Source organism: Prinia subflava, chromosome 10 (assembly GCF_021018805.1).
Source record: "Prinia subflava isolate CZ2003 ecotype Zambia chromosome 10, Cam_Psub_1.2, whole genome shotgun sequence".
NCBI lineage: Eukaryota > Metazoa > Chordata > Aves > Passeriformes > Cisticolidae > Prinia > Prinia subflava.
Window position 1 is genome coordinate 22,496,164 of NC_086256.1, and position 24,780 is coordinate 22,520,943.

Consider the following 24,780-nt stretch of genomic DNA (forward strand, 5'->3'; position numbering starts at 1 on the left):
GCTCCAGAGCAACAGTTAAAGCTGTAATTTTAAAAGCTATGGAATTTACCACTGGGTTAGAAAGATGAAAAAAACCCATCAGTAGCAGTTCTGAAGTTATAAAAGTGTAATCTCAAGCTATGAGATGGCACAGAGGGGAATAAGGCTCATGCTGTGATGAGAATGATGGCACTTTTTCATCTCCCCCTTAAAACCATCCAGCACTAACAGAATCCCTGCTCCCTTAGCCATGGCTGCTTTTCTTTGTCTGTAACTGTGTTAATTTCTTGTTCCAAATTGTGCTTTTAAGAGAGTTTCATTATTCCTAATGGCTTGTCTCTCTGTAGGAGCTTATATATAACTAGACTTGTAAAACAGAGGCAATTTTTCATGTCTGAAGTATTGGAGAATTTAGACCATATTTTTTTAAAAAAACCCCAAAAAACAACAATCAGAAAATCCAGAAAACCTCTTTTGGTAAAATTTCCTTCACCTGAACTTCAGCATCACCACTGGATGCTCACCTGCTGTAAATGGTTAGGCACTGCTGGAGCCACAAGAACAATATTTGTTGGCATACATTTTCCTAAGAGGATCCCCCTTTGGTATTAAAACCATCCCACACTTCATCATCCTGAAACATGCACCCAGGGGGCTGCAGACTGCAGACCTGTCCAGAGTGTTTACGAGTGGGATTTGTCACAACCATCTGGAACATTTTTCCAAGTGCTTTCCCTATCATGATTCAGGGCTGCTTTATTACTGCCTTAATGTAAAAGCTTCTTTTAAATCTGATATTCCTCTTCTTCTAGAGGTTTCCCAAAACAATAATGGGCATTTTTATGAACCTGAAATATTCAGTTATAGGATTTCTTCCTCCTTTTATTTATTTTCCCTTACACACAGACTACAGCTGTCAAAAATAGAGTTTTTCAATTTGGAAGTAATACAACCAAATAGTCCTCCTAACTAAAGTTTAACTTTAACTACTTTGAAAATGTATAAAGCACTAGAAGCCCAGTTTCTCAGCAGCTTGTATGAGGTTGACCAGTCCTCCTAGATTGTACGAGGCAGTCCTGAAATTCAGACACTGACTGCATGTTCCCATGGAGGGTAAAGCCTGATTTTGTGCATCCTGGAGCTTTCTGCCTCAGGCAGAAACAGTATATGGGAAAAGTAGTTGTTACAGTGTATTCCTATCCAGTAAACATAAAGACTTGAACATCCTTCCTGTCTTTAATGAAAGAATGGGAACTTATTTATCTCCTCAAAGGAAGAGAATGGAGGCACCGTGGCCAGGCTCATATGACCCGTCAGAAAGTCAGATTTCCTGACTTTCCACCTGATGCCAACACACACATCCTTGCATTCTGTGCTTTCTGATGTGTTTTACAGTGGATTTTAACTATTTTGTCTAAAATATTAACCTACTTGCTAGAGTGGCATAAATGCTTGTCCCAGCAAAGCCCTTTGCAAGTTTAAGGCGTGAACACTTCAAATACACAACCACTCTTAAAATGACAGTGATCAGATGAGCATCTATCTTATCTCTTCAGCTGAAATGCTTTGATTTCTCCCTAGTAATCTGCAATATAAAAATGCCTTGACATGCCCAGTTTTTCTTTCAATAATGCTGGCAGTTACATTCTTAATCTTCCCACTTTTCTTTCAAACACACAAGGCTACAGAAGGCCATGTACCTACCCTTGGTGCATGCTCCTGGCCTTGCATTTCAGCACAAATGGAAATAAAGTGAAGATTTTCCACAGCAGAGCAATATATTTATGCAATTCAGAGACTATTTCCTCAGCTGAACTTAAAACTTCTATAATTTTTATGTGTGTGTATGTACATATATATATATATATATATATATATATATATATATATATATATATATATATACTTTGAATATTTAGAAATTATATATAATTACAATTCCAGGAAATGGGGATACATTTTGACATTCTCTATTCAAAATGCACACATGAATTTCACAGATCGTTGAAGTCTGACATCAAAGCTTCAGTAGTTTGTTTCAAAGAAACATAGTCCAGATTCACTGAAATGGATATTTGAATGCAGCAGATGATTAATCTGTCCAATTACACATAAAAATAGTCTAGAGGTAATGGATGAGCATTTTTTTCTATCAGATCTGGTAGTGGTCATGTTAACTTATCAAATTGACAAAAGTAAGATTTCTCAGAATCATTGTGCCAGGTCTAGGTCATTCTTACCACATGGCTGCTGCTGCAGGCATAAATCAGTATTTGGAGTCTGTTTTATCCTCAGTAGCATCACAGAAACCATAACTCACCCCACTGCATTACTACATCCATTTGAGACAGACTTAGCAACAAAACTCCTGTCAAAATATATTTTCAACAGAAACAGCAACTTACAGAAATTCTAAATGTAGTATTTCTTTAGTATAAACTCAATCAAAATACTTCTGTTTCTGGGAAGCTGATTTGACATATTTAATATTCACTTCAAGATAAAGTGCAGTTTCCTGGCTGCTTTGCTGTCACACTGGATGAGTAATTTGCTGGTTGTGGTACCTGTGTCAGGGGACATGACTGATGTCCCAGGCCTGAGTAGGGGAGAGCTGTCATCCAGCTTCCTCATGCTCACTCCAGAAAAAAAGCAGCAGATAAAATTCTGTGTAATCCTCACAGTACAAGTCCTGAGCATACAGAGAAAACACAGCAATGTTATAGGAAAGCTATAAACTGTCCAATCATTGGAAAAATGAGCGTGGCATTTTTGACCTGCTCTGTGTCTAATACAGGAACTTAACTGCAGAAGGTCAAAGTCTCCAACAGGTACAGAAATAGTCCACAAGCCCAGCTCCAGGGCTCTGATGTGAAAACACTTGACACCACCCTGTGAATCTCCTGCACAGATATGACTAACAGGGTGCTGTAGGACAGCAATCTCTGTTTGCTGCATGCTATATTCTTTGGTAACATCATATTTTACATAAACATCTGCCAAGAAAGTTCACCACATACATCAGAGAGTAGAGTGCATGTGGAGGATTTGAGTTTTCATCTGCATTGTGCCATCCGTGATTTATTAAATTCCATTTGTGTATATTTAGGCCAGCATGTACAAATGGGTTCAAGTACAAGATCTGAAATAACAGATGATGAAATCATTACCCTGTGTATTTTTTCTTTCTCGTATTTTTGAAATGTTTAGCTATAATGTGACAACATTTCAAACAAAAAATAAGGGAAGGCTATTTGGCAAAATCCTGTACAAATTAAAAAATATGGAGAATTCTCTTTCTTTCAGTGTCAGTTGGTATTCACTTCATAAATCTTTGCCATCTGACCAATGGCAATGGACTGAAGATATTCCACAAACTACGCCTCACCCTCAAAATCCCTGGTTTAAAATTCAAGTAGGTTTATTAATGGCATATGGTCAACTAAAAGAACATATTTCTGTCTGAAATATTTTCTGCAGGAAATATTTAATTGCTATAGCTGAAATATATTTACAGGAAGAAAAATCTCATTTTGTCCTACATTTGACAGTGTCTTTCTATAACTAAATTCATCCCTTCCCTATGACATTTAAATAGGCTCTGATCTTCAGAAAATGAGAGAATTAATTACTCAATTCAGTAGTAAATGATTCTGTTACTGAAAAGCCTCTAGATATTTCAAACTAAAAGGAACAGAGAAAGCACACAAAATATGCCTTCACTTCTATTTCCAGGGAGTGTCATGGTTATAGCTGTGCTATAAATTCTGTCAGAAAAGCAGCTTAGAGAGGAAAGGTGGTTCTAAGGATTTCAGTGACACCTTGGTGAAGCCAGAAGCAGATCACAGAGCTCAGGTCTGGGTGGGGAGTTTATTTTCCTACCTTTACTCAGCAATTTTCATGTGCCTATGTTTTGATCAACTGTACTACTTGTAATACTCTTTCTCATTAGAAGCAAATTCTGCTCCCATTGAAGGAACCAAACACTAAAATCAGAAAAAACTGACTTAGTATTAAATGCCTTCAGGATTTACAAAACCTCTCTGACTTTTATGTTTCTACACTGACAAGCAGTTACAAGTTTTGTGCTTGTCCCTTTTCATAGCCATTTCAATACTGCCACAGGTATATGGGAATTACATCAAAGAATAATTTCTGTTTCCTTTTCTTGCCATCAGCAAGCACTGGAGAGCATTTAACTGTGATCTGGATTTAAAACAGTAGCAATCCATGTTAGCATAGATAGGGAAGATCATACACAGCTGATTTCCAAGGTTCAAGCAGAAGATGATGGTCTTGGGCCAACTTTTGATTGATCCATCTTCAACATTTTCCTAGACAAGGAAATGATAGTTTTTGTTCAATCTAAAGTGTTTTTGTAAAACAATTTGTATCCTTCTTTTTTTCCCTACAGATCATGTTGTATGTGAAGAGGAATTCAAATATGCTATGCTAGCTCTAAATTGTATATGTCCAGCTACTTCTACATTAATCACTCTGCTGGTTCATACATCTAGGGGACAGTAAGTATATTCTACAATAAAAAAATCCCAAACAACTTGGAGAAGTCATAGCTGATATTCTTTGGAAAACAGCTTACCCTGAATTGCCACACAACTAAAGTTTTAAAAAAGAAAATGGAACTTTCTGCACAATAAAAAGCATCCAAATGCTCAAGGCAGTATAGACTGAAGAGAACACCCCCTCCCCCCGGTATTTAAGAGTTTGTTGCATGCTGTTGTGCCACTTCTACAATATAAAACATGAAAAAATCGTATTTCTAGTTTAGCAGATTGAAGTGTCTCTATCTATCACAAAGTTCTACTTACAAGCACTAAAAAGTCCTAAGAACACCTCTCCTGATAGGTTAATTTGAAGGTCTGTTTCAATGAACTAAAAAGACACGGGTTTTTTGATGACATATGGTGTTTGCTCTTCTGTGCCTGTAAGAGGCAAACAAACACACATGATTTTAACATGACCACACTGCTGGAATGGTGCAGAATTATGGTGTCTCTGCAGACTGCACAGTCACAGTAGAATTCTCTGAATTCACTAAAATAATTTTACCACATCTAGTGAATCTCTTTTAGGCTGTATTCTTGGAATAATAAGGTATTCTTGATTGAAATGTTGTGGGCACACAGGTGCAATAAAGAGTGAATCTCTAAATATATTTGTAGAAATGGAATAGCTCCATATAGACTATGTAAGCCTTGTAACATGCTAACTTCTTTTTCAAGTAACCATGAACCAAGTATATATATACATATTTATAAGCAGAGTTATTTAGCGTTCTGTATGACATATCTAGTATTGCCCTTTGCTCAGAGTGGGGAAAACAGAAATTCTTCCTGGAACTGTTACTACTGAGAACAACAAATGTCAAGATTTTAATGGCAGTGTCTGCACTAGAATCTCCGAGTAGGAAGACAGCAAAACACAGTTTTGATACCTGCTGAGCACTGTGGTGAAATACATTCTTTACACATTCTTTATACATTTTTTATCTGCCTACCTTTCATTCTGTGACATGCACAGAATCCAGAGCCTTTTCCAGTTATTTCATATTCCATGTGAAAGAGGAGCAGTGTTCCTAACAGCTGTCAGGAATTTTCCATCAGCACAGAACCAAACACACAAAAGGGAAATGTTTGCTGCTGTAATGAGGAACTTCAGCATTTCATTGTTTAACACAGTCACATTGATTATTTACAGATTCACAACTGTGATGCAAAGTAACTGTCCCAGAATTCAAAAGTGCTTAAGATTTCTCTTGCAATCAGAATAAGTAGATGTAACCAGCATGATAAAAGTAACTGTTTTCTAGTCTGGTCATTGTATTCTAGGAGCAAAAAAAAAAAAAAGCTTTTTGCACAAATAGTTATAGCATTACTTTGAATCCTGAAGGATTAAAGTAATGTGTGCTTCTGTAAGAATGTACAATGTATGTTACTTTAAGAATACTCTTCTGTATTTACACAGAAAGACTGTAAAAAGAAAAATGTCTAGTTACTATTTACTTACTGTAGACAGCACTCTTCAGAGCATTTATTCTCAGACAGACTCCAAAATAAAGGCATTTTTCATTGTACTGCAGGCATAAAACTGCTTTGGATTTGACCAATTTATAGTTCAGAGGGGTTTTTTTGCTTTTCTAGATGTTTTCTGTTTTTGAACAAGAGGTAAATTAACTGCTAGTAGTTAAAATCTGAAATTGCCTTTATTTATGAATATGAAAGATGAAGTCAGATGAGCAGTTGAGTTTGGCTAGGTAGAAAGATTAGGTGAAAGCAGATTATTTAAACTACAAATAAAAATTTATATACATATATTTATAAACCAAGCCAAAAACTGAATTAGATCTACATAATGAAAATAATTTGTTGAATAGACTTCCAATGTTTATAGTGAATTTATTTCCTTTACATTAGTTCCTGTTTAATTATCCTTTTATTATCATGGTTGCTATTAACACCTGCATTAAACCTTATGTAGGACTCAAGTTTTAAATACCTGTTAAGGAGGTGTAAATAATCCTGATGTCTTCTCAGCTGCTTATGGAATTCAAAAGTTTTGTCTGTGAGACACCAAAATTCTACCTTGAATCTTATTTATAATCTCATTATCGATCTTAATTAATAATCTTACCATTTATCTTTAACTCTTACCTGGTTATCCAAACTAGTAATACAACTTTGTTAGGGTTTGTTTGATGATACAAAATACTGGAAGAAAATAACCTTTCTGACTTGAAGCTAATGTGATCTTTACAGTACAGCCCCATGGGAAGCTTTCAGACAACTCACTGGAACCAAGCAGACATTAAACAGGTGACCATTTTATTTTAGGGGGAAAAGTGAAATAAGGAAAAATGTTCTGAAATGGCATTCGTAGCTCTGCTGTTCTATACCTAGTATACTATTTAAAGTGTTGCAAAAAAAAAGGTTTACTTCTTATCTTGAAACAAAATGTTTTCATGATGAGAGTGAATAAACATGGTAAATTGAAGAGAAAAGAAGCTGTATACTTGTAATACTCTACAAGACACAGGAACCAAAAATACCCAGAGGGTGAAGATCACTGATAAGCAAATGCAGAAAAATCTTGCAGATCAAATGTCCAAAGACAAATTACTCCTTCCTACATAAGTTGTTATTAATGATATTCAGGCAGGAACCAGAGAGTCTGCCACAAAGCATGTGCAGAAACTGTCTTTATGAATATAATGAGAACTGGTTTTACCTGTCATCTTCAAATTGCCATGGATCTGCTTATTATGTTGTGATTTAAAAGTAATTGAGCCACCTCTCTCTTGCTATTAAAGTACATACTCTTATATGTCTCTTACTTGGCAGAAAATGCTCTTTAACACATTAAAATAATCTCTGTACTTACAATATTACCAAGATTTAATCTCAAATACTTCTTTCAGATAAGCCTGTTGGACCTTTTCAGTAGACATTTTTAGTTTCTATTGACATGAAATATCATTCTGATTAATAAGAACTTTGCACTAAGTATTAAATCATTCTCTTCATGTTTTAGGGAGAGTCAGCAATCACCAGAACAATGGCAGAAAATGTATGGCAGATGCTCTGGTAACGAAGTGTATCACATTAACCTGGAAGAAAGTACTTTTTTTGCGGAGTATGAGGGGAAGAGCTTCACATATGCTTCTTTCCATGCCCATAAAAAGTATGTTTATTTTTCTCATCAACCTTCAAAAGTTCAAAGAAATAATTACTTGTTTTGCCTGCAGTGTAGCTCTGCACTGTAGGCACAGGACTGCACATTAATCTGTTCCTGGGCTTAAGTATCTGGCCACTAATAGGATATATTTCTGTGAGTTGGAGCTGGTCAGGTAAAAGCTTATGTTCATTCTGTACAGCCCATCTCAGTCTAAGAGAATAGAATATGAAAGATAGAAAGGGTAGGCTGAACAACCAGAAAAGAAAGGCACCTTTTGGAGGTTTTCCAAGAACACCAATCTTTTTTCAAGTACAAAACAATCTGGAAATGAATGGGTGGGAGGGTGTGGGGTTTTTGTATTTAGGACTCAGCTGGAAATCTGGCTTCCTTTGTGGCATGTTCATATTATGGAAAATCGTCGATTTAAAGGTGTCACATGGTACATTCTGTTCAAACATAAAACGCTTCTTTCTGAAAGATGATAGCATACCTACTTTAAGGTCCAGATGATGCATCACTTATCCAGTGCTGCTCTGTAAGATGAACATACAAAATAAACACAAATTATGTATGCTTGTTTATATTTGATAAAATAAGCATTTATCAAATCCTTAATGCTGGGTTTATTGTCATATTTAATCAAATAGAGAAAGAGGGTTTTTTGCTGTAATTCCTTATTTTCTATCACTAATCAAATACATTTTTAAGAGTGAATTGTAGAAATGAATTATGAAAATGGTTTCCATTACTTATAAATAATGGAACAATTTAACATGATTAATAGTTTCCCATAGCGTGTATCTATTTTTCTACCAATATTTTCCCAAAAAGGACTATTCATCTGATAGAAAAAACAACTAGAACAACATTAGGAGAATATTATGGGCATCACAAAAAACTCAGAACTGCCTAGGAATTCATGAGCTCATAAAATCTGCTTGATTTGATGTGGCCTATTTAGCAGGACACATTTTTCAAACATCTTTGTCATCCAGAAAGCTGCAAATGTTCATAATGTGCAAAGAATAAAAATATACCTGAGGTTCATTTTTGACAATGGAAATTCTGGTGTTTTCAGGACTATGCCAAATGAACCATGCCTTTCCTTTTCTAATTAAGGTTTGGAGTCTGTCTGATTGGTGTTAGAAAGGAAGATAACAAAAACATTTTGCTGAATCCAGGTCCTCGATATATCATGAGTTCTACTGATATATGCTTTTATATAAATATCACCAAAGAAGAGAATTCTGCTTTTAAGAAGCAAGAAAAGCATAGAAAAAACCATGAATCAAAATTATCTTATCATGGAGCTTCTAGGTTGCCAGTACACAGTATAATAGCCAGCATGGGTAAGTAAAAAAAAAAAATATCACATCACAACATATTATTTTTTAATGAGTAGTACATTTTAAAGCATCTTCCTAAACTTCTAAGAAACTATAATTATGAATAGAAAGAATATAAAAATGTCAAACATTTGCACTGATATTTAAAAAAAAAACCCACAGACAAACAAACAACAAAAACCAAACCAAAGAAAAACCCAGACAATAACAAACAAGCAGACAAACCAAAACCCCCAAACAAATAAATGGAATTTGATTCTCTTTTACTTGACAATGAGGAATTACACCACTTAAGACTGTGGTATAAAAAAGTAACAAGTGTATGCAAAGTGAAACAAGTGGGTAAATCATATGAGTTCTTCTTTGTCATTCATACCTGTTTGTTTGTAAGAAGTTTTCATGAGCTTCTTCAATTTAAAAAACACCATAAGTAAAATCTGCAGGTTGTTGATGCATATAAATATGGACTGATCATATAGGATATGATTTTAAAGAGGTGGTTAACAAGAAGACATTGACTAATTGTCAGGAAGTGTTACTTTCCTTGAGTACAGTTTAAATAAGTGTTTTATTTTGTTTGCCTTCAGCAGAGCAATCTTACCTGTCAACAAACCAAAGACCAAAGTTTGGGGATCAGTAGTGTTGTAGAATTCCTTTGTTCGGTGATAGTTTAGGGGAAACATGGGGTTCAATCAAATGTTATGCTTATGCTTTTTACTTGCTTGCTTTTAGTAATTTGCAAATTTGCCAGTTAGGCAACCTAAAACAAATGTCTGGGTGGCTCTAGCTAGTGCATCAGGTTCACATACCACATGTCTGTCTAATACAACCCCAGAAAAGACATTTTCCACCTGTTCAGTCAGCATGCCAGTAGATGCATGGGGCTGGTCGGATCCTCACCTTCCCAAGGCATCTCCTGAACCTGAAGAATTAGACATCCATGGCTCTGTAAACATGACTTTTTGGGCCAAATTTAGCCATACAGAGAAAAATCAGTCTTCAGTCAAGAGTGTTTCTCCCTACCACTCTCGGGAGTGGGTAGTCCAGAAAAGCCATTCTCAGCCTGAGAGTTGCTTGGCTGAGCCTCACACCATTGTGGAGAGAACTCTTGAAAATCAGCAAACAGCTGCTGTCAGTCCTTTGCCATGCAGCCAGGCAATCCCCACTAAACGCAGGAATCCTTTCAAACGTTCTGGGAGGCGCTGAGGAGATGTTTTCCCTGTCCCCAGGAACCGTGGCCATCGATCTGCAGGACACGGGGTGCCGCAGCGGGGCCACCCTGGCCCTTCCGGCCGAGGGGGGCAAGGAGGGCAGGAGGCCCAGCATCGCCCCCGTGCTGGAGGTGGCAGACTCCTCGTCCCTGCACACCTGTGACCTGCTCAGTGACCAGTCAGAGGATGAGACCACCCCGTCGGATGATGAGGCCTCGGCAGGCTTAGAGTACGTATGGTAAATGTAAAATGAAGGGAAAAGTTAATACCATATAAAAAGCATCCATAATCTTTTTTGAAATGCAGATCAATCTGAGGACTTCTAGGAAGCAAGTCCCATGAAGCCCAATTATGGAATTATTGCCATTGAAGAAATGCTAGCAGAGTGACATAAGCCTACTTTGAAATACAAAAACATCCAGCAGATTTACTCTTCTATTTGCTAGAGATTTTCTCTTTGCAGTTATAAAAGCTGTAGTCATGTATTGCAATGCATTCATAGCATATTCTTTTACTTTCTGTAATTACTAATTGAGCACTCAACAAATTTGTAAACAGATAAAGCTTCCTGTCATGAGAATGCAGTGATAATCAGATGATCCAACAGGCTTTTGAATGTTTGGGCTGGGTATGTGACTTCAAAATGCAGGAATGACAAAAAAGCAGTATGAGATGAATTATCATATTTAATTCAAAACGCTTGTTAGTGTGTTACTGAAAGTAAAGATGCATTACTCAGAAAAACCCAGAAGATTCAATCCTGCTGTGCATATGGGATTGCTGACAGGGGTGTTAAAACTGAAATACACAACTGAGCCAGTGCCTCAACCAGCAGAGTTTCCCATCTCCACCAGTGGCAAAGCATGAGAAGCCCCAGGGACGATTATCAAGCTCCAGAGAAAAAATTAGTAGGAAAAGTCACCTTAAATGTGCAGACTGAAACACCAGGATTTAAAAGGCCTCTTGTAAAAAACCACTAAGGCCGATTAGAGATTTCACCTCGTTGGAAAGATGATTTGCAATTTAGAATTTATTCCAGCCATTTTGAAAGTACATTATTAAAGCTAAAACTCACTCATTCTTGGTAAATGTTTGAAAAAGAATTGGAGAAGGAAGAGCAGAAGTACAGTTATTTCTGTTTTCTTTCTTTCGTTTTTCAACTTAGAAGTTTCCAGTTCAAAACCCTATGACGGCACAGTGTGATACAACAGATTGTATTCAAAAACCCAAGCAAAAGTCCTTCAGTCCCACAAGTATGGTAGCTTTCACTAAGTTCTGTTGAACTGGCTGCAAAATGCATTCTTTTGACCTCTATTAAAGAGTTCATTTTGTGGACTTGACTCTAAAACTTGGACGTATGTCTAAACATCCTATAAAACACTTGTTGAGGCAGCTGTGTTTTGGTAATTTGTTATACTGTAAAATGTTTTTTTCTGTTCCAGGTATGCCAAAGGCTATCCTCCATACTCTCCTTATATTGGAAGTTCTCCCACCTTTTGTCATCTTCTGCATGAAAAAGTACCCTTCTGTTGTCTAAGGCTAGATAAGGTAAAGGGGGGTTCTGCTGCTGGATAACCCTGCATTCTCATTTGTCTCTTGCATCTGAGCTGAGCTAAATTCTAATTTCCCCTCAGAGGTGAAGTTTGTGCAGTGTTTGCTATAATACTATATTTTCTTTTCATCACCAAGTGTTTATGTCTAACCAGGTCTCTCTTGGGTCATCTGATACAATATTCACATCCACTGAACTTGTTTCTCACTTTGATTTTAGGGATGCCAGCATAACTACTTTGAAGATGCCAAAGCCTATGGATTCAAAAACAAACTGATTATAGTTGCAGCAGAAACTGCTGGAAATGGCTTATATAACTTTATTGTCCCACTCAGAGCTTATTACCGACCAAAGAAAGAACTAAACCCCATTGTATTACTGCTGGACAACCCGTAAGGAGATTTTTTCTTCCCCCTTCTCATAAGTTTTAAACTCATTTTACCATTACTTCCATAGATGATCCCTTCTCATTTGGCCAGCTGAAAATCAAAAATATTATGGCACACTTATCTTTGAGAAAAGTTCGTGACAAAAATCATACTGGCATGTTCACTGCCATATACAAAATTGAGCTTCTACTGACTGTTAATAGCCATAGTAAACCTTAATGTTATTATTCTTCTTGGCCAATGTTTCAGCTAAGTTTTTCTTAAAATTACCCCCAAAAACGTGAATGTTACTGCTAAAATTAAATAGCTTAATAAACACTGTAAAAAGCAAGCTGTGTAACAGATTCACAGCTACATGACAGCACTAACCTACTTAACACAATGCACCTACTGGCCTGGACCAGTTAGGTATATTTTTAATAACTCTACAGTCAAAGATAAACAGTTCTTTAAGCCAAAAGGACACCCACAGACACACTTTATCTAAAATTATTTAAAGCCGTGGATGAAAATTAAAACCTGCAGTATTTTTTGTTACTTTTATATCTCTCTGGTGACTGCTGAATTTTTTCACATTTCTTGCTTTTAATATTTCAGACAAATTTGCCTATGTCAAGACTTGTTCATTTATAATCTGATAATTAATAAGTTTTTTGGGGTGTTTTTTGCAACACTTCGGTACAGCTCAGCTACTTAAAATCACACTTTTAAGAAAGACACGGAAATGGAGGTTAGCTGTACACTGAAAAGTAGAACAAGCTAAGAAAGCAAAAATGCCTTGTAGGTTGTGATTCCAGGGCTGACGCTTCCCTTTGCGTAGATCTGTTGCAGTTTAAGTGATTTTTTTTTTCTGCAAAGGCCTGCTGTGAAGTGTCCCATTTTCCCTCAGGCAGCTCCTTAGTCACCTGTGTTTGCAAAACAGCAGGTTTTTGTGTGGGTACTATGGCATACAGTGAATTACACAAATTGAGAAGCCTAAATGAGGCTAAATCATTTTCACTGGCTGTATGAGAGCAAAGCCGTGGGCACAGGGGGCCCTCTAGTGCCAGCACAGTGCCCATCTTCACACACTTCAGTGCTGCTGTGACACTTGAGCTAAACCCACTTTTGATTGATTAATGTGAAGTAAAAGCTCTGCCTGCTAATTAAACCAACACCCTTGGTGTTGTCTCTCTCCATGCAGCGTTTGCAGTGACTCCTCTGAAAGGGAGTAGGCTTGAAAGCAGTAGGTGTCACAAAACCCAAATGAAGATTTGATTTCCACTTTGCATTTTAATTGAGAATTGTTGATGCTTATTTTAAGTCCTCCTAGGACATACACTGGAGTATAACTTGGTAGTGTGTCTTTGACATCACTCATTTGTTCTTATATTTGGAACTGTCCTGTGCCGTAACAGTTCTGATTTTAGAGGTGCATTTATTAATAGTAGCGTGTTAATTCTGATCGTTCTGTATGATCACAGCAAAGAGTTGATTCACAGCTTTCTGAAACCTATTTCCTGCTTAAACTGACATTATAAGGCCAAACTTTCTTAAAGTTATTTTTTTAAACAACCCCACACTACCAGTTGATTGAAATACTTTCGAAGAAATGCTGCTGTTGTGATACTGTGTTTCATTTTGTAATTCCATCTGCTGCTTAGGCCAGATATGCATTTTCTGGATGCAATCTGTTGGTTTCCAATGGTTTACTACATGGTGGGCTCTATCGACAAGTAGGTGAAATAACTGTTAGAAAACTTCCCTTTGTAGTCTCAGTGGTTTGTTGTGTGTATTGTCATTGCATGTTTCTGTGTGTGTGTGTTGTAGTTGGAGATGAGCTTTTTGCATGCACAGTCTGTGTCTGTGTGCTGTAATTTGAGATTTCAAATTTCTGACTTTTAAAGGAGTGCGTTAGTGAAAAGCATGACAGGGAGCACAAGTTAATATCTTAAAAAACCTAAGATTAACACTTACTTAGGTGACTTCATGTTTCTACAAATAAACAGATTATAGCCCTCATTCTAGTGTCAGTCTGTACTGAGTTATAATTTGTTGGAATTCATTGACTCCGGTTTTGTAAAGATAGCTACAGAATGTAAACAGTCTTGAATGGATCCAAAAGTCTTCCTCTTCCACTACTTAAATTATCACTTACTCCTACATTTCTGTCTTCACCTCTGCTAATACATGCTTATGGATATAGGTTTAGCAACAGAACTTTAATGTGAAAATCAGGCAGAAACAAAAGAGCAAGGACTCATGAATATTTTAGTAGACTCCTCTGTGTAGATTGTAAATTTAAAGAAAACTGCTTCACTGCATAGTGAATACTGAATTGGGGCTACAAGCCCATGATATTAATTCCCCCTGTAGAAATCAAAAAACTTATTTCCTGCTTATAATAATGATAAAGTCACAGATTTACCTTGGTGATACCAAATCCTTGCAAGGTTTACAAAGAGCCCACAGAAATGTTGTTTACTTCACATTTTTTCCTATAAAGCAAGAAAGGGTCACAGGTTATTAATATCTACTACTTTCTTAACTCTTAATTACATAATAGTTATAAAAAGAACTCAAAATAGAGGCAGAATAATTAAATTGTTGCCTTTTTCCCAACCTAGAAATGAAACTCAAGATCATTTTAGTAAGAGGCAATATAAAAGGAGATCTTTATTTGAAGGCCTTCAGAGGCAGTTATGGAAAGATGTCCACAAAAGCCTGCCCCTGCAGGGGTGAATACAATCGTATAGGTTTTAAGAAAAAATTGATTAAAATTTAAATTAAAATTAAATTTAAAAAAATTAAAAATTAAAATTGATTAAAATTAAAATTAATTGATAAAAAGCACCAATTAGGAGGAAAAGTGGTGGTACGATTTCCCCCAGGCCAAGCCCCTTCTGTGGAGTTCCCCCTTGGCACTGGCTGCACTTTGTCCATGAGAATTTATCTGGAAGAGTTCTCAGCCTTGGTGCCCAGGAAGAACCAAGAGAGCTCCTGGGGCATGGAGCTCTGGAATTTGTCTTTCTGCTTAGGGAAAGGCCATGGAAAATTACTGGGAAAACTAATCACTAATACAATAGGCTACAGAGCTACAAATACATGTGTGAAGAATACAGATAAAAGGAAAAAGGCAAAACACAAACAGCATCAACATGTATACTCAAGAAGGAATACCCAAAGTATTCAAAGTAATTAATAATTCAGATGCTAACCTGTTTTACTAATGTAGAAAATTAAACTTTGTTTAAATTTACTGAGTTTATTCCAAAACAGAAATCGCCAAATCCCTCCCTAATGGTGTTTTGTTGTTCTTTCATAATTAAATGCATTTTTAAATAAATGAAGCATGTAATCTTTGGAATAAGTGATTATTCAGAATTCAGAAGGTCAAAGTAATACCAGCATGAACTTCTGCATCTTTTCTGACACTAAAATCACTTTAATTCCTGGTGCAATAAGCAACTAGAGTTTGTAGCAGGTTTTTTTTGACATCTGTTATCACCAATAAGAATACTTTTAAAAATATACCTCATACATATTCCCTGTATTTCCCTCACCATGTTTTTAAATCATGTACAACTAATAGATCTGATCATTTGTAGAGAAGAAATATATTGTGAAATATGCAAATTTTCCTTTCTTATTTAAGGGATATAAAATACATTCTCAAAGTACCACGAACTATCTATAAGTATCTAAAATATATATCATTTGTTCACCATCAATAAAGTATCATCATCTCAGAGAGAAAACCACCAAAGGATTTACTTTAATTTACCATTCATTTTTTTGTTAGAAGTAGATGGCTCACAGAAAAACATCTTTACCAAAATTCATAGTAGAGATGCACTTTATCAAAATAAGTCAAGCAGTACCTGTCCCCCAGTCCTAGGGTAGGATTTGAAATCTGTAATTGAACAGATTTCACAGTTGTGTAGAAATCTAGTCAGTCTTGAGGAATCTTTAGCTAGAGGCACCTGAGAACTAGAATTATAATACTTCCACATTAGCATTTTTCAAATTCTCCACAAGCCAAATGTAACTGCTAAAATAAGAATAGCTGTTCAGCTTATGAAACATTTAAATGCAGAAAATCTGGGTATTTCAGAATATGCTGCTATTTTCAGGGATCAACTGAAAGTCTGAAAAAGCAGAAATACAAGTTACTCAGAAAAAATGCATTTCTACTTGTGCACTGTTCAAAGCCCACATAAAATCAGTTTTTCTTTTGTTGTAGTCAACCATCAGTGATGTTACACAGTTTCATAAATAATGGTATATATTCTTCCAAAATAAGTTGTTAAAAAAACCCACCCCACTTGTCAAAAAGTGCTTAGGATCAGTGGAAATTGTTGTTGTTAAAACAGCTGAAACATGCTTCATTTTTGAGACAAAGCTACAAGGCATGATGAGAATTGTAACTTAGCTGTCTGTGAGCATTTTCTGTGGTTGGGCTTCACACAAACATCGTCCAGCTGTGCACAAAGTTCTGCTGCTCTGCAGCTGCTCCTAAAATCATGCTGAGAACACTCCAGCTCATTTATTAGCATTTTGAAACCAAAATAAAGCTGTGGAAAAGAGCAGCCTGGAGCATTTATTTGGGTTTTTCTATTGTCAGAAGTAACTGCAATAGAGCAAGTTGTTGGATAAGGCCAAAGTCTTCCCAAGTAACTGTTAAAGGCTTATTAAAAAAAATGGAAATAAATTTATCATTAACAACCAAGAGGGACTGTAACAACCTACTGAAGTAGACTCTATATTCTATCCTACCAATGAATTGAGATGTTTTCCTAGATTATATTAGTTGTTGTGTAGCTGATCTGCAGATGCCAAGCATGGCTGATCTTTCAGGTGTTCCATATTTAAGTTGCTCGTTTCTTTCTCCCTCTCTCTTCACAAAAGCCTAGATGACTTACTAAGGTGTGGGGTCACCTTTGCAGCTAACATGGTGGTGGTGGACAAAGAGAGCACCATGAGTGCTGAGGAAGACTACATGGCAGATGCCAAGACTATTGTCAATGTTCAAACCCTCTTCAGGTAAGGCATTTTTGCAATCTATCTACACATCCTCATTAACTGTGAAATACTTGATGCCTCTTGTGCCAAGAACTTATTCTTTTTTTATTTTACTTCAGTTTTCACTTGCATGAATTTGTGTCTTACATGGGCAAACTTTTTCCACCCTGCTTAGCAATTCACTTAGAATCCTGAGGTATTCCCCTGAAAGCCCAGATGAAATACCTTTGCATCCCCAAACTAGACACTTATTTTAAAAGTTAGCTGTCAGGTTTAAAGGAAGGAAAACAAAGTTACTCCAGAAGACTTAGGATAAAAGATAGTTGAGAACAGAAAATTCACAATAATGCTAGTGCCCATATGAAAAGCAGATCCTTCTACTGCAGAAAGGTAAGCAATGCATCGCTGTGAAGTTAGTAGTAAGTGTTCACATTTTGTATATCTAGTTTTGCACAAAAGTTAGGTTTTTAGGCACATATATACAACATTACATATGACAGCAACATGGTAAGAGTCATGAGAGTATAATACGATTGGTCTAGTAAAGAAGATGCTGTGATGAGAAGCAAAACACTGAGATTTGCTGTTCCTTTTGGGAACTCTCCTCATTAAAGCCTTTGTGTTCAACATCTTGGTTCAATAAGTATGAAAAAACGTATTTGCCTTGAGCTGAGAAAAATATTATTTGCTTAATAAAAATACCCAAAAAGTCTCACACAAACCAAACCACACTACACAGTCAGCTATGAAATGCCTCCCTGATTTGGGCCTTAAGCCTAGCACTTCCTGGTCATTCTAACAAGACCTGGAAGAAAATTGAGTATGATTCAAGGTTGCTTTTATTACAATTACCTGTTTTCTGTGTCAGACCTTCCATAAAAGACTAGAGGGAGATGCGTAATAAAAGTCTTTTGAATCCTTTAGTGGTTTAGAAAACTGAGCTCATTAAAATAGCTTTTTTTTTGTAAATGCAGCTCTGTGAGAATGCAGTTAAGTGCTCTTTGCAGTTCTGCATGTGCTCAAAGGAAGCAAATCTGCATTGCACAAGAAATGTTAATTCTGTCTTTTTCTAACATTTCAGTTTCTGAATTGGTACCTGACACTTTAACAGGTGTGTGTTTCATACTCACACCTATGAAATTCGGGTTGAAAATATAATTGAGCTTTATCTGTGCATCACTCAGATCTACTCCTAACCTTACAGAGTTAGGGCATCTCACCAAGGTCTGTTATGTACACCAGTTTTTCAGAAATACAGTTTACCTCCAGATAGAAAAAGAAGTTGTATCACAATAAAAACTTGCAAAGTCCCTTTTTTTTTTTTTTTTTTTTTTTTTTGGTTTTCCCCTAGTTGTGTACTGCTTTGTAGAAGAGAAACTACATATGATAGGTATGCCATTAAATGTTACTGTACACTCCTTCAGTTGTCTTGCACGTTGTTTGCAACTAGATGGCAGCTTTAACTCATGTACAAATTCTGTGTCTCATTCAGTCTTGTTTTAACACTGCTTATTTACAATCAAAGTAAATTAAAATAAATACCTTGGTTTAAGAGTTGACAACACTTTTTCATAAAACTTTGTTGACTTTCACAAGTACTGTACAAATTTGGTTTCTGTTTTTCCCCCTAGAACATATATAATAATTTCACTGCATTTTTATCTTATATAAAAGTTGTAGAAATCAATAAGCTTCGGAAAGAGGCATAAGGTAGTGGCATTTACCTGTTCTACAGAATAAACTACATTCATTGCACTAAGGGAAATAGTTATGTAAATGCCCTTTAAAATACATTGAAAGCTTTTTCACTACTTAGGAATAGCTAATAATATCAGAAGTAATGAAGAAAAGACCGGACATGGTAGAGAGCAACAGCACTTGACACCAACTGTAGTATTAAAGATGGATTTTAAACCAGTGGATTTAATATGCTGTTTTCAATGGTATCAGGCCATTGACAGAGATTCCACTTTAGTCTCACCAGGTGAAACCTTTCCGAGGATCCAGGCTGATGTGAACACCCCTGATGTGAGTTACTCAGGCCTGAAAAAGCCATGGGAGAGTGCTGCAGTGGCAGCCTAGGCTGGCAGATGTCATACACCAGTTGTGTCATTATTACCTGATTTACATAAATTAGCAGTCCTGGCTCCCCACCCTGGAAAGCAGGTGCATTGTTTATAAGGACAGGGTTATTAGCACCTTCAGGGCAAGAAGCTGTGCCATCCCAATTAAAACTGACACAGCACTGACTTACCTGACATAGAAGGAGCACAGGAGTGTGACTCAAATGGGCACACTGATGAAGAAAGAACAAGTTTTCACAGCTTAAAAATAAAAAGAGAAATTAACTGTCTTGGACTATACCTTAAAATGCTTTTCACTTTTTACAATTAAATAGGAAGCCAGCAACTGAGTCCCTCTAGACAGGTGTGAGCTCACCTCAGAAAAACAGCGAGTTTCCTCAGGCACTAGGTCTGTACTACTCTAAAGTTTTCTTAGTTAACCTCTAAAGGCTGTGTTTCACATCCTACAGGAAGCCCTTGCCAGCAGTGCTGGTAACGGCAGTGTTTTGCCTGGTATCTAGCTGTCAGCACCAATGCAGAGATAAAGCCAAAGGAGGTGCTATGATGGCATTGTATTATTTTCTGGGTTTGTCATTGTGGTTTGGGAAAGAACTACATGTCTCTCTTGCTTGTCTGATTTCCAAATGCGAGTTCAACAGCAAGCCATGCCCTCCATCAGGCTGGTGGGGCCTTCTCTTCCCCATCCGGTCCTTTCTTGCCAGAATGGGGTAGAAGAGAAGAATCTGTGCCCAGAAGGAACCTGCTCCAGTGCTAAAAGCTGGCAGGCAGTGTGCCTTACACCCAGGGCAAGATGCAATCTGCCCCTGACTGCTGGAGAGTAATTTCCCCTAATTCAGCTAAAAGGCACTAGTAAGTAAAATATTTAACCAGTGCCAATTTTGAAATTGATTTCCTAATATAAATCAGAGTTCATATCTTGGTGATAAACTAAACCATCTTTAAGAGAAACATAGCAGCCTACATTTTTTCCTTCTGTGTCTATTTTATCATGAGATCAGCTTTTAATTTCCTATTGCTCCTAATTCTGAATTCTGTAGTGTTAGTTTTCAAATACAGTGTGGGATTAAGACATATTGGCAGACAGTCTGGATTTACAGGTCCCCACATTTAGGCTCTTGCGTTGCCATTTCAGTGATGTTTCTCCCTGCAAAAGTGAGGGAAAAGGACAAGACTTGCAAAAAGATGCACTGAATCCCCTTTGACCCTAACTTACCAAATTGTGTTTCCATGAAAAGTGAGACAGAAGCCACATCAATGATGTAATTAGTACAATAATTATCTATTGTTAGTGTAGATAAGTAGCCTCAGGATCAGCAAAAGAAGCTACAAATGTATATCTCATTTTCTAACACGGATCTGTAGAGGAAAGATTTAAATAATAATACGCATTCTATTCCAACTTCTTTAGTATTTAAACAGTGTAAACTATGATTTTCTTTCTCTTCCCTGGAGCCCTTAGTGCTGAGGAGGAGCTCTTTAGTCCGCTGCTTGAAAATCTGTGTAATTCAGCCAGTTCACAGTTGAGCTTTCTTCACTGCTTTTACTTACTGGAAGCCTGAATTGGTGTTAAGTCATAGATATTTTGTATATGTAAATATTTCAAAGTGAGAACATAAGTATACATAAACATACATTTTCTCAGCAACTCCCACAAGTGTCACTTTTCATCTATATTGCTCAGACTGTAGTCACAGCATGCAAACAGACCTCAAGAAAGAACAACCAACTGGAAAGGTTGAAAAAAAACCCCTACATAAATCAGTTGTATTTTACTTGCAACCAGGTACTAAGTACAAGCTTTAAACTTTTGCATTTTTTATTGTTTCCTACAGATTTGTGATATTGTACCAATTAAATAAAACCTCTGATAATGAAATTAAGTTGTTTCTTTCTAGCATTGAAGTATTTCTTGAGCTCAGTGGGTGCTTCTTTGTGCATTCTACAGAGAATGTGTTGTAGTTTCCTCTGCTGCTGGACCAGCATTCATTCATTGGGCCCAGAGCCATCACAGATTTCAGGATTTCATTAAAAACATGGACATGAGCACAGGCTGTAGCTATACGTAGAGCCTTACATTTGTGAATTGTTATATTTATTGTCAATTGTTATAATTAGAAGTATAATCACCACATTCTTTTAAAATGCAGGTTGTTCTCCAGCCTAAGCATTATCACAGAACTAACTCACCCAGCCAACATGAGATTCATGCAGTTCAGAGCCAAAGACTGCTATTCTCTTGCTCTGTCCAAACTGGAAAAGGTAAGGACATTTGCCTCCCCCCATCTTCCATTTAAATGTTATATTTTTATTACTTTTCCCGATTTTTGTAACAATAATTTCAAAACAAGAGGAAACAGTGAAATGATTTATGGTCGTAGAGCTAACATAAAGATTTTTTTTTCAAAATCCTACCCTCATTTAAGAATAAAGTTGGATTTAATTTAATCAATTTACAATATAATATTAATCAACTCTCTGGTGGAATTTGCTCAAGGAAAATGAAATCTTTTTTGATAATTAAATATTTAGAGCTAATGTAGTTATCCGAGAAGCTGACACAGACAATTAACATGGAACATCTTTGAACTGACTAAATGCTTAAAACATACAGCTTTCATTATAATGTATTTTTTAATTTTAAAGGCACTATAATCATGTCTTCTGTACACATTTCTTTGCATCTGTGAGAGATAATGGCATTACTGGGATGGTTTGAGAACAGCAATTGTTCTCTGTCAGAATGATGAGAGGGACAGCGACAACTGAAATGTTAGATAAAACTTTCATATTCTATATGTATATTTGGCATTTTCAAACTGTGGAGCTGTGGCGGTATGGAAATAAATTTAATCTGCTTCTTCAAAATGCTGTTACTTAAAACAGGTGAAGCATAGGAAGTAATATTGTGCATGTGTTTAACTCTCTAAACTCAAGGACAATCCCCTTTCTCACAAATCTTCACTGGTGATCTGACCTACCCACCTCTGCACTCCCTGGAAATTACAGTATTAGTATTACCATGACGATCTTTCAGGCCATATTCTGAGTTTGTGAGAGACAAATAACACCACTGGGACACTCTTCAAGGGCAGAAATCCTTCACTACATTCTTTTCTTTCTCTCTATCAGTCTATCAATGAGTATGACCACCTCAGATATCTTACATATCTTGGTGAATTTGAATTCATGCTGAAATCATTACCATTATACAGACTTAATGCATTATTTCCACTTCCTAGTTGAACCGTAAATTTCCTAGATTTTGGGGATTTCAGAGTTCACTATTTACTGTATAATATTCATGTAGGTAATTTTAATATATACTTAATGGAAAAGAGCCTTTCCATAGAAACTTACCTTCCCAGTCCGATTTCTTACAGAGGAATTGTCCCAGTCCAGTTTCTTACAGAGGAACTGAATGCTGCAAAAATTCAGCCTGTATAGATGAGACAGGTTGAGGATAAGGATAAATCTTTACTATCACACTTACATGTCAAACACAAGATGCAAATATCTGGGTGGCCTTTAGTGACTTGTTACCTTTGCCTGCAGTAGCATGAAGGCTTGATCCTGTGTTTGGTGTTGTGACAGAGAGGTATCCTGGAGAGCTGTGAGGAAACCAGACCCAAGTTGTTGCACAAAGAGGGGAGCTGTTTGCAGCAGGGGGCTCAGCTTTGTTGGGATAATGCCACCACTCCCACTACCCTTTAAGGTTTGCACCCAGGCTCTTCCATTGTAGCGCTTCCTCCCTCTGTGGTGAATCCATGAAGGATAAGCTAAAACTGGCTGGAATCTGCATTGCCAGATCTGTCAGGGCAACAAGGGCCAGCTGCTGGCTGGGGCCTTCAACACTGTGTTTCAACCTAACCTAATGTCTTGGTGTACTATGACTGATAAGGTTTTGAAATTATTTGTTAACATATTCCCTTAATCCAATTCCAGTTGGATTCTGGAATTCTCTGTCGGCTGTCTACTTCCATGTAGAGAAACCAGGATTTTTATCTCAGTTCTTTCTTTATTTACATATGCTCCTTAATTTTTCAAGCAGATATTCTGGAAAGACTTAAAGATATTTTAACTTCTAGACTATCTTTATTAATGTATTGTGCAAAAGTTGTGAAGATAGGTTGGAAGCTGAACATTTAATGAACTATCCAAACTATGCTCTGCTGAAACAGAGGTAGATAAATTATCTTAAAGAAAGAACATTTTCTTCATTGCTCTTGCAGTTGCCTGCTGTTGATATTTCCCAGTCACTTCATCTTAACATTTGCAGGGGGAACTTCACAGGTGGTGCCATAGTTCATTTGATGTTTCAGAACTCCCTCATGCAAAATGAAAGGCAATTAAAAACTCCAGTAAAAATTACCTAAAGCAGTCAAACATACAGTTGCTTGTTATTTCTGCATTAAGCACCTCATTTTCAGAACGACTGAGAATGTCAGGCAAGTTGCCTTGAGGTAGCAGTGAAACACACTTGCAAAATTGGCTTTTCAGCCTAATGGGCTGCAGAAGACAGATACACAAATCAGGTGTCCATCTGCTGTTGCAGCTGCAACTTTTCTCATTTTAGAGATAAATAAATCTGACAGTTAACTCAGCACTGACACAGGAGAAAGAAGTGGCCTTTATACAACACAGAAAAGGAAGAACAAAACACACTCTAAACTTGAAATGTGTGTTCTCCATTTGTCTTGCATGAGAAAACAAATGAGCTCACCACTCCCTCTTTCTTGAAGGGGAAAGGGTTTGTAATGTTTTGGATAGGATTCAGACTTTAGTTTGCTAGGTTTTTTTCCAAGTAAATATTGCAGGTGTTGGTAAAAATTCTAAAGCTCTAAGTGATCATTTTGAAATAAGTACAAGTTCCCATATCTTTTAATCAAACCCAATCTTGTGGTTTTTTATCTTCCACAGGGATAAGCACACAGATGTTAGGTGAGCAGAAATCTATCTGGGGTGGCCCAGTATATTTGCACTGATTTAAACAGAGCCAGGCTGCTTTTTAAACCTTCAGGATGGGGCCTCCTATTTCCTGTCTCCATTTTTTTCCTTTAATATAATTCAGGTATTAAGCAGATTTAAATTAAGGTTAAGTAATAAAAACCAATAATGACATATAAGTTATAAAAAGAGATTGATGCCTCTTATTATTGGTGTCTTATTTTACATAGATCTCTAACAATTTACATAAATTCTAATTAGCACACAAATTTGGCTGTTGAACTGACAGGTTTTTAGGAAGTTGTTCCAGATCAACACCAGAAAATTAATTTGTTCTTGCCAAGAAAGTAGGATTATTATTCTTTGATGCAAGAATAAAGGAAAAGCAAGGCTGTAAAAGAGATGGAAGGAAACTAAATCAGCCTGGTCCAGTCGTATGAGGGTCAGCAAGGCCAAGGGCTGGGCCCTGCCCTTGGGTCACAGTCACCTCCTGCAGCACTGCAGGATGGGGCAGAGTGGCTGGAGAGCTGCCCAAGGATGGGGGTGCTGGTTGGCAGCCTAGGCCAGCATGTGTGTGTCCAGGTG

General features: G+C 36.8%; 1 protein-coding gene across 8 annotated transcripts in view; it reads left to right on the top strand.

Moving 5' to 3' along the window:
* The window catches only part of KCNT2 (potassium sodium-activated channel subfamily T member 2), a 117,941-nt gene that overhangs the window by 75,896 nt on the left and 17,265 nt on the right, over window positions 1-24,780 (top strand). For 4 of the 8 annotated variants that reach the window (XR_010081485.1, XM_063407704.1, XM_063407705.1 and 1 more), the window contains exons 15-24: window positions 4,391-4,499; window positions 6,753-6,809; window positions 7,525-7,674; window positions 8,788-9,017; window positions 10,244-10,454; window positions 11,668-11,773; window positions 11,997-12,169; window positions 13,810-13,881; window positions 17,054-17,188; window positions 21,399-21,510. Coding sequence is in view for 7 of the 8 variants with exons in the window: in XM_063407704.1 (XP_063263774.1) it covers window positions 4,391-4,499; window positions 6,753-6,809; window positions 7,525-7,674; window positions 8,788-9,017; window positions 10,244-10,454; window positions 11,668-11,773; window positions 11,997-12,169; window positions 13,810-13,881; window positions 17,054-17,188; window positions 21,399-21,510 (1,355 nt within the window). In the remaining variant the exon portion in view is untranslated. The remainder of the gene's footprint in view (window positions 1-4,390; window positions 4,500-6,752; window positions 6,810-7,524; window positions 7,675-8,787; window positions 9,018-10,243; window positions 10,455-11,667; window positions 11,774-11,996; window positions 12,170-13,809; window positions 13,882-17,053; window positions 17,189-21,398; window positions 21,511-24,780) is intronic. The other 4 variants (XM_063407706.1, XM_063407708.1, XM_063407707.1 and 1 more) reach the window with 3 other exon arrangements.